This window comes from Ammospiza nelsoni, chromosome 1 (assembly GCF_027579445.1).
Source record: "Ammospiza nelsoni isolate bAmmNel1 chromosome 1, bAmmNel1.pri, whole genome shotgun sequence".
NCBI lineage: Eukaryota > Metazoa > Chordata > Aves > Passeriformes > Passerellidae > Ammospiza > Ammospiza nelsoni.
The window spans coordinates 114,163,380-114,176,143 of NC_080633.1; the positions used below are offsets into that span (position 1 = coordinate 114,163,380).

A 12,764-nucleotide genomic window follows, 5' to 3' on the forward strand; every position below is an offset into this window, starting at 1 on the left:
GGAAGTCTAATATAAAGCTGAAAAATGCAGAAGATCTCTAGACAGAAATTGAAACCTATAGAAGTCCACTAAAAATAAATTAACATTTTCAAGTAAAAAATTGTAAAAAATTGATTTTTTGCTGTATTAGGTCTCAGTCAAAGAAAAGCAATAAGTATGTGATTTAACACACACGCCACACTACAACAGTGCATCTTGCATTAATATGGAGAACTGGTTTACAGAGTAAGAACTGACCCACACAGATACCAACAGTTTCCAGAGGTGCCTGAGAATCACAAGTATCAGAGCATGGAACAAGGCTGTAAGTTTTACTTGAAGCGTCACATGCCTTTGAGCACACTGCTTTACCTACTTTCTTACATAATGGAGAGAACAAAAAGGTGAGAGCACAGGATTTGAAGATATAAAACTGCTGTGGTATGAAAGAGCAGCCCAAGTATCTGAAATTGGTCACCCTGGTTGTCAGGTACCAAAAATAAGTAAATTATCTGGAGAAACTCAGGTCTTACGTAAGAGATACATAGCAAGCATTCTGCTCAGAAATTGCCACCATAAAAAGGACAAGAATGTAATCATATGTTCAAGTCAAGGTTTTTATGCATAACTGGGAACAGATGTGGAAGCACAAGCACAGGAAAAGAGCACCTAATTAGCTAATTGAAAAGCGCATCCTCAGGCATATAAAATCCAAGTTTGACAAGCAGTCATAAGCTGACATTTCTCAATTTTTCAGTGCTTTAAAACTGCCAAAATAGAAGCATATGCCATCACAGTATATAAACACATTCTGTAATCATACACAGAATTGGGGAACATTCTGGATTGGCAGGGCTTTTCTAAAGAATATCTAGTCCAACTCCCACTAATCTGAATGGACATCTTCAACTAGATCAAGTTGCTTAGAGCCCCATCCAGTCTGACACTGAATGTTTCCAGGGATTAGGCACACACCACCTCCCTGGGCAACCTATCCCAGTGTTCCACCACCCTCATAGTAAAGAATTGTTTTTATCTGGTTTGAATCTACCCTCTTTTCATTTAAAACCATTACCAATCACCCTATCCTATACCTATGTTCAAAAGCTCTAGTGGAACTCTGGTGTTCCAGAGTAGCAACAACACTGAATATATGCTTACATTCTACTGGTAATATGGAAATATTTCTTCAAACTCTACAATGCCCTGTTAGAAAGTCAACAGAAGCATATTTAACTGCATGTATCATAGCTGGGGCAAATTATTTTAGCTTCCAAAAATATACTTATAAGTAAGAGCTACAAACATAAGGAATAGAAATATTATTAGTATTACATGGTCTAAAATTAAAATAAAAATATTTTACTTCTTAGCTGTTTTGTTGATTTTAAAAAATACAGCCTCTGAAAAATTACTTCAGCCTAATTTAAGAAATCTTAGTATATACCAAAAAAGGCTATTTCTATTTTACAGCCTTTTAAAAGCAGACAGTTGGTTTTAGTCAGCTGATTTGAACTGAAAATAAATACCTGTTTTTTTTCTGTATAGTTACATAAAATAAATGTCTCTTCTGAAGCTTAAAAAGCTATCAATTGTCTACAAAACTATCACTTGTTATTTGCAGTATTCTGCACTGTATTCAATATAAGTACAACCTTATTCTACCATTTCAATCATTATTAAATCATTGCTAAAAATACACCCCACCATTCACAAGAGACATGGCAGACAATTAATGCTGACCAGCACCCCACAAGAAGCACAACTTAGCAGTCTCCACGCAAGCACTTTGATTATATTAGACATTAAGAGCTGACATTTCAACTGCTTAAATTAACTGGCTCAGAGATGGACTGGTACTTAAAACTGACTGCTACCCTTAAGGATCCAGCATCTTCAGGCCATTTTTTTGGTCCCTCCTTGATAACTGACATATAAACATTTTTATGTCCTTGATAATGACTATAAAATGTGTAAACTCATAACTATAAAATTCCAACACAGAATATTTTGGTTGTATGTAACTCATAGCTCTGTACCTAATCTTCATTAAAAAATAAAAATGAGGCATTACTTATCAATCTTTTCTGCACCTTTAATGCAACCAACACAGGAGCTTGTGTTGTGTGCACAAGCATGCAGCCCTGTGTTCAGAACAGATAGATCTCATGTAGAGATCTGGGGCAGAAACAGGACTTACTGTTCTGAGCATGGTTCTTCATTAACACCCTTTTGCAAACAGTACCAATTTTTGACTAGGAGGTAAGAAAATAGCTCTTCTCAGTGCAGAAAAAAAAATCTGCTACTTACTAAATAATTTTGCCTAAAAAGTCAAACCCACAGTGAATTTAAGTCCAAAGAAGCAAAAGTCAAGAAAAGGAAAGCAAGGATGCCAGCGATGATTAATTTCAGAAAATTGAGCCAGAAATAAGGGAGAATTTAAAAATTATTCAAATTACAACAGCAGTTTCAATCCAGGCTTCAAAACAAAGGGCTAAATTGAATGTTGAAAACATTAAATTGCCAAATCAGTTGCAAACTGAAGACCCTTACTAAAAACATTACAGGATTTCAGTCCCAGCAGAGAGTTGGGCAATACAACCTCAGGAGGTTCTTTACAACCTCAACTGTTCTCTAAATCTGATGCTGCTTGAGAGCACCAATATTGAACTCAATTCTTAGTCAGTATTTGGAGTCTGGGGACTAGACTTTCCCATGCTCCTCAGTATTTTATGTGGATGTTGTTAATATGAGTGATTGTTAAAAGAGCTAGTGCTATAGGAAGTAACTGTTTACCCTTTCCCATTTATCATCACTGCTTCAGGACTGCAGAATGGCTGTAAAGTGAGATAAAGAAATCAGTGACCTTAAAATGCAGCACTGAGATAGATCACTGAAGTTTAAAAGGCTTGAGAAGGAAAAGGAGCTCTTATATGGAGAATGCTCTATTTCTGAATTATTAATTTGACACTAAGCAGTAATTGCCTGCACTTATTGATTTAAAAATTATTAATTAATAATAATTTATTATAATATTAACTATAATAAGCTATAATTAAAATAATAATTAAATTACAATTTATTAATTAAAAAATATAGGAACTATACAGCACTCCAAAGTACTAATCAATTTTAGCCGTACCTGCTCACAGCCAATCTGCCTTCTAGCTAAACTCCACAAAATAAGGCTGCAATGTAGGTCACAAAGAAAACTAGTGCTGCAAAAAGGCACAGAATAATTTTGCAGAGGGCAGATTTCCCAGTTCTACTATATAACATAAGTAACTTAGGGAAAAGTGTATACTTCAGTAAAAATGGTCCTACTCAGATCATCTTAAGATTCAAATGCAACACAGCTGAATTCTAAACAGCACAAGCTCCTGACAAGAGACTGACTGCAGAGCAGTGCAAAAACTAATATGCTTCTCAGAGTATTCAAATGGATACAGCTTTCCAAGAACACTGGAAAAAATCCCTTTTAAATTATCACATCCCTTCTGTGTTAAGTCTGCAGGACAGCATTTGCTTTCAATCAACTTTTTCTACCATTCATTTTGCCTTCTGCAGTTCAGAAAAATAAATTTCCTCTCTCTAAAGCCAGACTTTGGAATAAACATGTATTAGCAGTAGCACAAGAGGCTTTTATTTTTAGTATCTGTTATGTTTCCAACATGCTGCTCCAGAAAAGAATTAGAGAAATTTGAGATCATCAAATTTATCCTCCCACTTCTCTCCCATCTCTTCTGACCATGCTCCTCTTCCAAATCATATAGCCATATACAAATTTTTATTATGGTGCAAGACGAAGCACATAGGTGGTACATAACGAACATACTTTCAAGAACTAGTAGGGCTGTGACATACAAAAATATGTAAACTACATTTTTCTCAATGACTGTTCAGAATCATTACTGAATACATTGGGAGTTTGTTTGACAGAATTTCCATTTTGAATATACATAAAGATTATAAAATGAAACACATGACAAATATTCCTAAAACCCAAAGGCACTGCTGTTTATTTATATTTTTAAAATATTATGTCATGTAACAATAACAGATACATCCTGGCATTCTATAAAGCGGCAGATATCAGCAGGGAAGAAGTTTTTCTTCCCTCATAGTTTGCATTACAGCAATTTATTTTAATCAATTTATTTAGGTGCTTCCCAAGTTCACTTTCATATATTGCTCATGTGTTTCTGAGTTATATAAACCTCAGTCATGACTTTTTATCTTAAACTAGAAATCAAGCCAACTTTCATAGTATCATAAATCATTGCTGCTACTGTCCATATATAAGCTTAAAAGTATGTATTTTTAATCTAAGCAACAGTAAAACAAGACTAGAAAGTTTAGATGTTTTTATAGACAAAAATAAGGAATTTCTGAGGTTTTCTGGTGAGGAAGCTAATTTTCAGCACGAGTTCTGTACTCACCTCACTTCAGCACTCAGGGCACCATCTCAGAGCCTACAACAAATGAACTTCACGGTATGTCATCAACACAAAGCAGAAAGATACACAAACCTTAGTGATTAATGATTCACAGTGTAAGAAAAATCTGTATTTTTGTATGCCCTAAAAGGAGTGCCCCTTGTAGGTGCTCTGTTATGCAGGGCCATCATCAAACCAGCAATTTTATCCAACTTGGAAGGACTTGATTGACAACACATCCTTTCCTCCACTGAGAAATTTCTAGGCAACATTTTATTTACCTTTGAAGTAGATTATTCAATAACAAGAGTGGGGTCTTACGTTATAGCACTGGATTGCCCCTTGCCACACAGATTCACTGCTGCTACTCAAGGAATGACTGCCCTCCCAGAAATGGAAGGAGATTCACTGCTTCTTAGCAAAGCCTGATGGCTTCCAACTAATCCCTGCAAGACTTATAATATTCACAGCAGTAGTATCTGAGGCTGGGAAAGTTTTGTCAATGGGTAAAAGACATCAAGGCTTCTAAACATTTGGCATAATTAAAGAAATGAGTTACACTATGTGTGCAACTTCTTAAATCACTTGTGACTAAGTTGACTTAAGGAACAAGACTGCACTTAATTGCAGACAGACCTGAATTCCAATTTAGCTGAAGGTGAAAAATTCAATGGTTAAAAAAAAAATTGCATCATGGGTTGTTTCTCTGCATTAAACCTGTCCTATAGATCTATGTTTTTTACATATTTGACACTGGGTAGTACTCAACTATGGTAATACTATTCTTGACGAACAAGGCACATTAGAAAACTAATTTTAAAAAGTCAGTACATCAACTAGTAAATTTAACAACCAGGTAAGAAGGCAACTTGACGAAATGACATTCTGTTTTCCACAGATCAATTGTCTTAGATTTATTTAATCAAAGATATGATACAGTTACAAGCCCATGCATTTAATAAAATCTGAACTTAAATTTTTTATGGAATAAAATTTTAAATAAAGCATATACAGATGTTCCTGGGTATTCAACTGGACTGGTTAGTATAGAGAAATATTATTTGAAACGTATGAGCAGAAGCATTGAGATTTTCATGTGATCATTTCTTTACCTCTTCCTCTTCCACTCCACACCTGAAGATAAATCACAGCTGAATAACTCCATGGACTGAATCCTAGGCATGAGCTCATAGCCGAACTCATATATTCCCTTCCCATTGGTTACATATTTATAGTATAACCTTTTATACTGTTATTAAAAATAAGACTACATTTAAAAAATGTAGGCAGTATAACTACTAAAAATGTCATTTATGCATTTAATATGCTGGCAAAATTAAAATTTCTGTCTACTTAAATTCATTTTTATGATTAAAAGGTAATTCTTGTAATTCCCAAATGCTTTTGAAAATTACTACCTCTCAGAAAATTTGGGTATTTCTATGTAATGAAACTGCCAGAGAAACCACAGAGAAGATGCAACAGATTAACATGAAATAAATACTAGAGATAGTATTTAAAAGGCACACAAATACTTCAAACACATACAGTTTCAAATCTTTATTGTTTTAAAATTCTACATGTCTTTTACAATTACAATAATTTGTTACTTAAATGACTCTTGTATGGTTAATGTACAATGAGTTTTTTCCTGAAACTCAACCATGAAATACAATTTCATCAATATGATTTTTCTAAATAGATTAATACAAGACTTCTGTTTTGTTGGGAAGAACAAGTGCTTCACCTTGAATAAGCAGCACAGGTGTCTTCCCTTCAGAATCTGTGTGATCAATCCATCGAAAGTGCTTTTGAAGATTGCAGATCTAACTGTGACTGATTTTCAAAATCAGTGCATCAAATTACAAGGGTTTTTTAACATTAAAGAGTATTTTCATGTAATGAAACAAGCTGCAGTAGTTATTTTTATTCATCTACTGAGGCAAACTCATGTTGAAGAAAAATTATATGATTATCTGCATGCAATGAACACCCTCTTTAAATAGTTGATGAATTTTACACATATAAAGAATCTGTTAAAGAGTGCAAGTACTTTGATAATGATTTCACAAAAGGACATATGCTGGTAATAATGGTAACTAACATTTAACATCTAAATACAAGCTAAAGTATATTTAACAGGCAATTAACATGGCAAACAAACCATGTTTCATGTGGTTGCCCTTAGAGAAAATGAACTCATTTGGTCCACACTCTTAAAGTTATCTGGGTAAAAAAATCGAAGCAGTTAGGGCCAGAGTTTTTGATGAATTTCTAAAATGTCACCTGTTAAAAAGTAAAAGCAGTACATCAATGACGTATCTTGTCACATGACCTCAGTATAAAAAGATGGCCTGGTACTTGGAGCGATGAACGAGCACTGAAGGACAAGTCAAAAAAGAATGGAGACAGAATGAACTAAAACTTTGTTGTGTTATACTTTCTTGTTCCATGGTACTGCTTTCACTCTGTAGAATTTTGTACCCAAAGGAACTTTGAATCTGTTTTGTGCCTACAAAAAAAGAATAAAAAAATTAAAATGTGGAATTATTCTACTGGTTTTTGTACTTGTAAGCTCAAACTGATTCCCACTACTCAGTATTCAGGAGACCCTTAGGAGTCTGGCAAGGCTCTGGACAGTGTGGATGCCAATATCCAACCCACTGCTCACTCAACTCTTCTGGTTCCCCTACTCTTGCTATTCACTGACTCAAAAGAAAAGCAGGAATAGCAGAACTTAGGACAATTTTCATCCAACTTCTTATGCAGAGAGAATCTGTCATAACTGTTAAAAATACTAAAATATACGTTTTTCTCTATTAATCACAGATGATTTCTCATTACTATTTTCTTACCTTTTTTGCCTGGCAATACTCCTTTTCCATCACTTTTCCTAGCACCCACGGTCTCCTAGATGCACCCGATGCTAAAGAGAAAATGTATGCAATATTTTGGATAAGCAACTACAGGTACCAGGATATTACATTATCTTTTCATTAAAAGCAGATTTTTTTAACAGTTTAAATAAATAAACATTAAGTAAGATCAGATTTAAATGCAACATTTTGGTGGCCCTTAGAAGAATAACTTGCAGTACCTAGGTCAACACCAATTTTAACCTATCACAAATACAACCTATCACAAGTGTTCTGATATTTCACTTTCTCACTTCCCTGATGCAGAAATAGAATCAAGACAGTTTCCTGAAGCAATGAGACAGAGACAAATGTGTCCCTCAGGCAGTTGTTAGGTCTTGATATTTATTTTATCTGCAGTTTTCTTAGATTTGTGATTAACTCTATTCAGCAACTGGTAAGGACCAGAGCAAGCCAAGTCAATTTGAAAACAGGTCAGTGAATTAAGTACTCACAGTAACATACAAACTGACATGGCTTTTATCTCATGTATGTCAAGACCCAGTAAGAAAAGTCTACCATATTTCACACAGCTATATATGCATTACTAATGCCATGGGTCAGAATGTCTGGAAGTAAGACAGGCATTTTCCCCTCAGGTTTCACAGATGACAGCAGACTCACAATCCAGTTAGGGCTTAGTGGTCTTCTGGAGAATACACAGTTATTCAAGATCTATCATCTTTCATCATAACTGCAATCTACAGAGAGTCTGCTCAGGGAAATTATTTCACAGTTTGTGACATGCAATAACACAGAAACTTTCACTGGTAAGTTGGGATTAATACAAACTTTCTTTTGATGCATATTCTAAGATGTTTTTACAAAGCTGGGAGCACAGGTGGGTTTGCAAAAAAACACGACTGTTTAAAGACATTCCATTAATTCACTGGAGCCCATGGTTTAGTGCAAAGCATTGTTATTTTTCCTCATTTAAAAAAATTTCAATTTTGCTAAGTTTAGATAGCTGCCAAAAAAAAGTGAACAAAAACCCTTCAAAATTATGGGACAAAAAAAGTAAATGTGTCATCAACTTGAACATAAAGAAATACTCGAAGTCTTCTCTGAAAATATTATAATAAATACCACTTTAATTTGGTAATATGAGCAAAAATATTGATTGCAAACTCCCATATACTGTTGCCTACATGTTTTTATTTATTATTTATGCTGAGTAGGTAAAGCAGCCTGATGGGAATGTTAACATACTCTGTGTGTACCAAATAGGCATATTCTCCCTGTTTTTTTTTTTTCCCCACAGCTTACTTTGAAGATGCAGATATTTTTTCCCAATTTTCCAAGATATTAACATCTATATAAATTTTTAATTAAAAATGTTCTGCTTTGAAAAATATTTTGCACCAGAACAAGTAGCAAAAGCTACAAAGATAGCGGACAACTATTACATGCTTCTTGTATTTATCACATACATATAAAAATCACTTAGTGTTAGAAAGTTAAGACTGTTAGTTGTAAGAGGAGATAATAATTAGAAAAAAATCTGACACTTACCACACTCACCTGGTTTGAGATCCAGTGCAGCAAGGGACTCTGAGTGCAAGAAATACAAGGTTGGACTAACAGTAAACAACACGTAGTTGTCATGCCTTTCATCCAAGATAATGAGTACCAAATCGCCAACCTGAAAACTAGGGAAAAAAAGAAAATCACAGAAACTTAACTAAACAAACAGCACAGAAGCCTAAAGCTACATTTATTCCCCATGTATTGCATGAGACCGACTAGGCTGAAGAGCAGCAGACAGTTCCACGTGCTATGCCAACTCATATACATTTCCTATTTTCTGAGGACAACAAAAGCAGGCTACCTTTAAAAAGTGTTTTTGAAACGTTCTACACCCATCAGCTCAGATTCTTTTTCTCAAAATAACTTTCATTTTTTCTTTAAAACACAATCAGAAATACCTAACTAAATGCCAGTGTTTCAATTTTGTACTATTTTTTTTCCACTGGTACTTAAGGTAATCATCACTGTAGTGGTGTTTACAAACATTTTTTTGTTGTTTTAAACTGAAAAAAATATGAACACAGAAAAATACAGCAAGAACATTTATGCAGCTTCCAATCTTAAAATTCTAAGCACACAAGACAAGTAAGGAATTAAGTGTTTACCTTTGATAAAATGATGAAAAACCAAAGAAACACTGTGGCAACTGTACATAAAACATTTTAAAATTCCGCTTTTCTGACACTAGGGAACACAAAAACCAAGTTCTCATGCAAAGTTTCAACTACAGAATTCAGAGAGCAACTTCTGTCTCCAAACTTCTTGTTCCACAGTGTAAAGTGTTGTGAGTAAATTATTTACCCATTAATGAAATGAAATCTAAATTAGCTACAAATTAAGCATTAGATCACAAGGGAGCTCTAGGAATAAATATTACTACTCCTCTGAGGATAAGGGAGGAAGTGCAAAGAAAGTGAAAAACCTCTCCATAGAAGGAGACTACAGATATAAAGACAATCAAATGAGTAAATCTAGAGAAATTTAGGTCATAATCTTTAAAGTTCATTTTTGGATTAAATGAACAATACTCCAAACTTTTCTGCCTAGACTTACTATGAAGACAAGCTATATTGACTTAAAAACATCTCTACTGGACAGATGAATTCTTCTGTCATACCATTTTCCTCCTCAAAATCTACCAAGACACTTGGGACAATTTTCAGATGCTACAGGGAAAAAAATTATTCTTCACATCCTGATCTTGTTACATCAAAAATGAAAACTGGTGTAATTCACAAAACATTAATAGAAAAATCTGTGCAGATTCTCTCTTTCTCCAAAGATTATTTTCATATTATTCAAGAAATATATAAGCCTAATATTAATTGAAAGTTGTCTGAAGCTTTCACATTTTACAAGAATACTTCTTTTTCCAGCAACAATTCTAAATGCAGCTGCTAACAGATTGATGCTATAGCATCATTATGTTTTAGCAAACAAAAAAGTAATCTAAAAAAAGCCTCAGAGAATGCTAGAAATCCTACGGAGTATGGAATTCAAGAAAGTCACTGACAGAGAATTCAAAAAGGCCATTTCATTGTTTATAAAAAGGTTTTATAAAATTTGATTTATGCTCAACTGGGACTGTTCAATAGCTGATGGCTAAATTACAGTGATCTGTGCATCCTTTCACCACAAAGCAAGAACAGTAGAAGTATAACATTAACTATACACTTATGTTATTGCAAGCATATCCATCTATGTATATGAAAATTAACATGTACTTACTCTCTAATTGCTATTTTTTCAGAATGTCTTGAGGATACTGATGACATGCTTTGAGACATCTATAAAAAGAGAAAAGCTATTAAGTAAAAAGAGAATAGCTATTAAGCTATTAAGTACATACTTCCTATTAAGCAAGCTATGATGAAATGTACATTGCAGGTAAGAGCACGGCAAGATGATTTTTCATTGATTTCAAACACTGCCTTGCAGATTTTATACTCACTCAGAAAACCCACCATACTTTTGTGATCCTGTTCTGTAGTGGGTTTGGTTACTTGTGGTTCGGTTTTGGTTTTTATTATTGTACTTTTTTTTAATGGCTACCTTTGATTATAAATGTTCCAGCATAACTAACTTCTTCCTCATTATTTAAAACTGGGAAGAACTTTTCATATCAGTGCCAGTGAAGATTTACTCTGGGCATACACAAGACTTATCATAAATGTGTTCGTTCTAACAGAGAAGTCACTGGCACCAGAAAAGGCTGATGGCAGAACACCATAGATTAAACATGTTTATTACAATTAAACTCTAGATGTTGAGCTTAAGATAGTCTCTCAGTTTTTCTACAGTCATAAAATCTCAAGTTTACTGTAATCAACAGGGCAGCACTCCCTGGAACAAAACTGGAGTCAGATTTACTAAGACCAAACCAAGGTTCAATTCTGTAAGGTTATCTCCTACATGTATATTTTCTTTTAATTCTGTTTAAATTAATAAAATACTGGCACATGGAACAACTTCAATAGGACAACCTAGACCTAAAAATAAACATAAGTGCACACAAAGTTTCTATGAGAACTGTGACAAGAAATGACAATGGGTAATTAATGCTACTTCTATCTCCAAGGGAACACCTATCCCCTGGGCAGGCAAGTAGCTGGGGAAGCTGCTCAGACATAAATGTATCAGTTCCATTACCCTCTGGTAACCTCCTTACAACAGATAATTCATAATTATTCCACAGAAACTCTGACTAGAGGTAGGTCCTGCAGTTTTTCCACCCATTCCTACGGCCTGGATCATTCATAAATGTTATTCAAATCTAGATTGCTCCCACTTGAAGTTCAGCATGTGATTTTTCAGCTGTAACTCAGATATTGTTCCCTATAGCGAATTTCCTTCCTATTGTCAATCTTGCCCCCTGCCTTCCCCAGAGGCACTACCAGCCTGTTTTCGTATGAGCCTGAAGCCTATCCACAGCTCATTTTCTTCATTTCTTCAAAGAATAGGTCCAAATTGAATGCAGTGCATCACAGAATGCTCTCAAATTCTGATGACACTTTCAACAGTTTTATTTACAGGATCCAACTTAAGAATTTTGTTTTTAATTTATTTTTTTTATTTTAAAAAAAGTTTTAGAGGCTACCTTTCTTTCTTGAAAAAGTCACAGCTAGCATGAAATTTGTCATATTTGTTTAGATTGTTCACAGAAGAGTTTGAGAGTTCTCCTCAGATATACAGACCAGATATTTTCTTGTTGTTTTTTCAAACTGGAATAAGCGTTAAATGAAAATAGCTTGATTTCTGTAGTTTTCCTTAACTTCTAACTTCAAGAAAAACAGAACAAACTAGAATGTTGAGAATAATTACATTAAAACCTAGTAAATAATATTTTATTAATACAATTGTAATAGCCTTTATATAGAAAAAATTGTTCCCTTTCTCAATAACTCATTTACTATAACAAAAATCCTGTAATAACATTCCATGTATTAAAAGGAGCTCCTTTTTGTTCCTTGTAGAAGTAACCTACAAGTTCTTCTGCAAAAGCCAATGACCTATGAAGATTTTCTTTTTCACACATAATGCCTTCTGAGCTCCTTATCTGAAGTACCTCAATAGAAATAAACATGGATATTGAAGTGTTGATGCATATCTCAATTTTAGAAGTGCATTTAAAAGGAGGGGGAGAGGGAAAGAAGGATGAAGAGATAAATGATAAAAACTCACTATGTAAAAACTCACTTTATAAGTAAGGAATTAAAAAGCCATGAAGTTCCATTTAAAAATCAAATTTGAATTGCCTTAGAGACCAAAGAACCACCAATTTCTCCTACATGCCTTTCTATTAATCATAACAAGAATAATCCTCTAGCTGTCTCATACACAGTGTTTCTTCCATTTTATTTTACTCTAATATGACAAGATATCTACAGAGAGGTTTACAAAACTGTCT

General features: G+C 34.1%; 1 protein-coding gene across 2 annotated transcripts in view; it reads right to left on the reverse strand.

Moving 5' to 3' along the window:
- Positions 1 to 5,960: 5,960 nt before the first annotated feature.
- RB1CC1 (RB1 inducible coiled-coil 1) overlaps positions 5,961 to 12,764 on the reverse strand; it is a 65,843-nt gene continuing 59,039 nt past the window's right edge. Inside the window, exons 21-24 of one of the 2 annotated variants that reach the window (XM_059486093.1) lie at positions 10,586 to 10,644; positions 8,852 to 8,979; positions 7,271 to 7,341; positions 5,961 to 6,927 (exon numbers count right to left, since the gene is read on the reverse strand). In XM_059486093.1, coding sequence (XP_059342076.1) covers positions 6,850 to 6,927; positions 7,271 to 7,341; positions 8,852 to 8,979; positions 10,586 to 10,644 — 336 coding nt within the window. In that variant the 3' untranslated portion in view covers positions 5,961 to 6,849. Of the gene's footprint in view, positions 6,928 to 7,270; positions 7,342 to 8,842; positions 8,980 to 10,585; positions 10,645 to 12,764 lie in introns of both variants that reach the window. The other variant, XM_059486011.1, reaches the window with a different exon arrangement.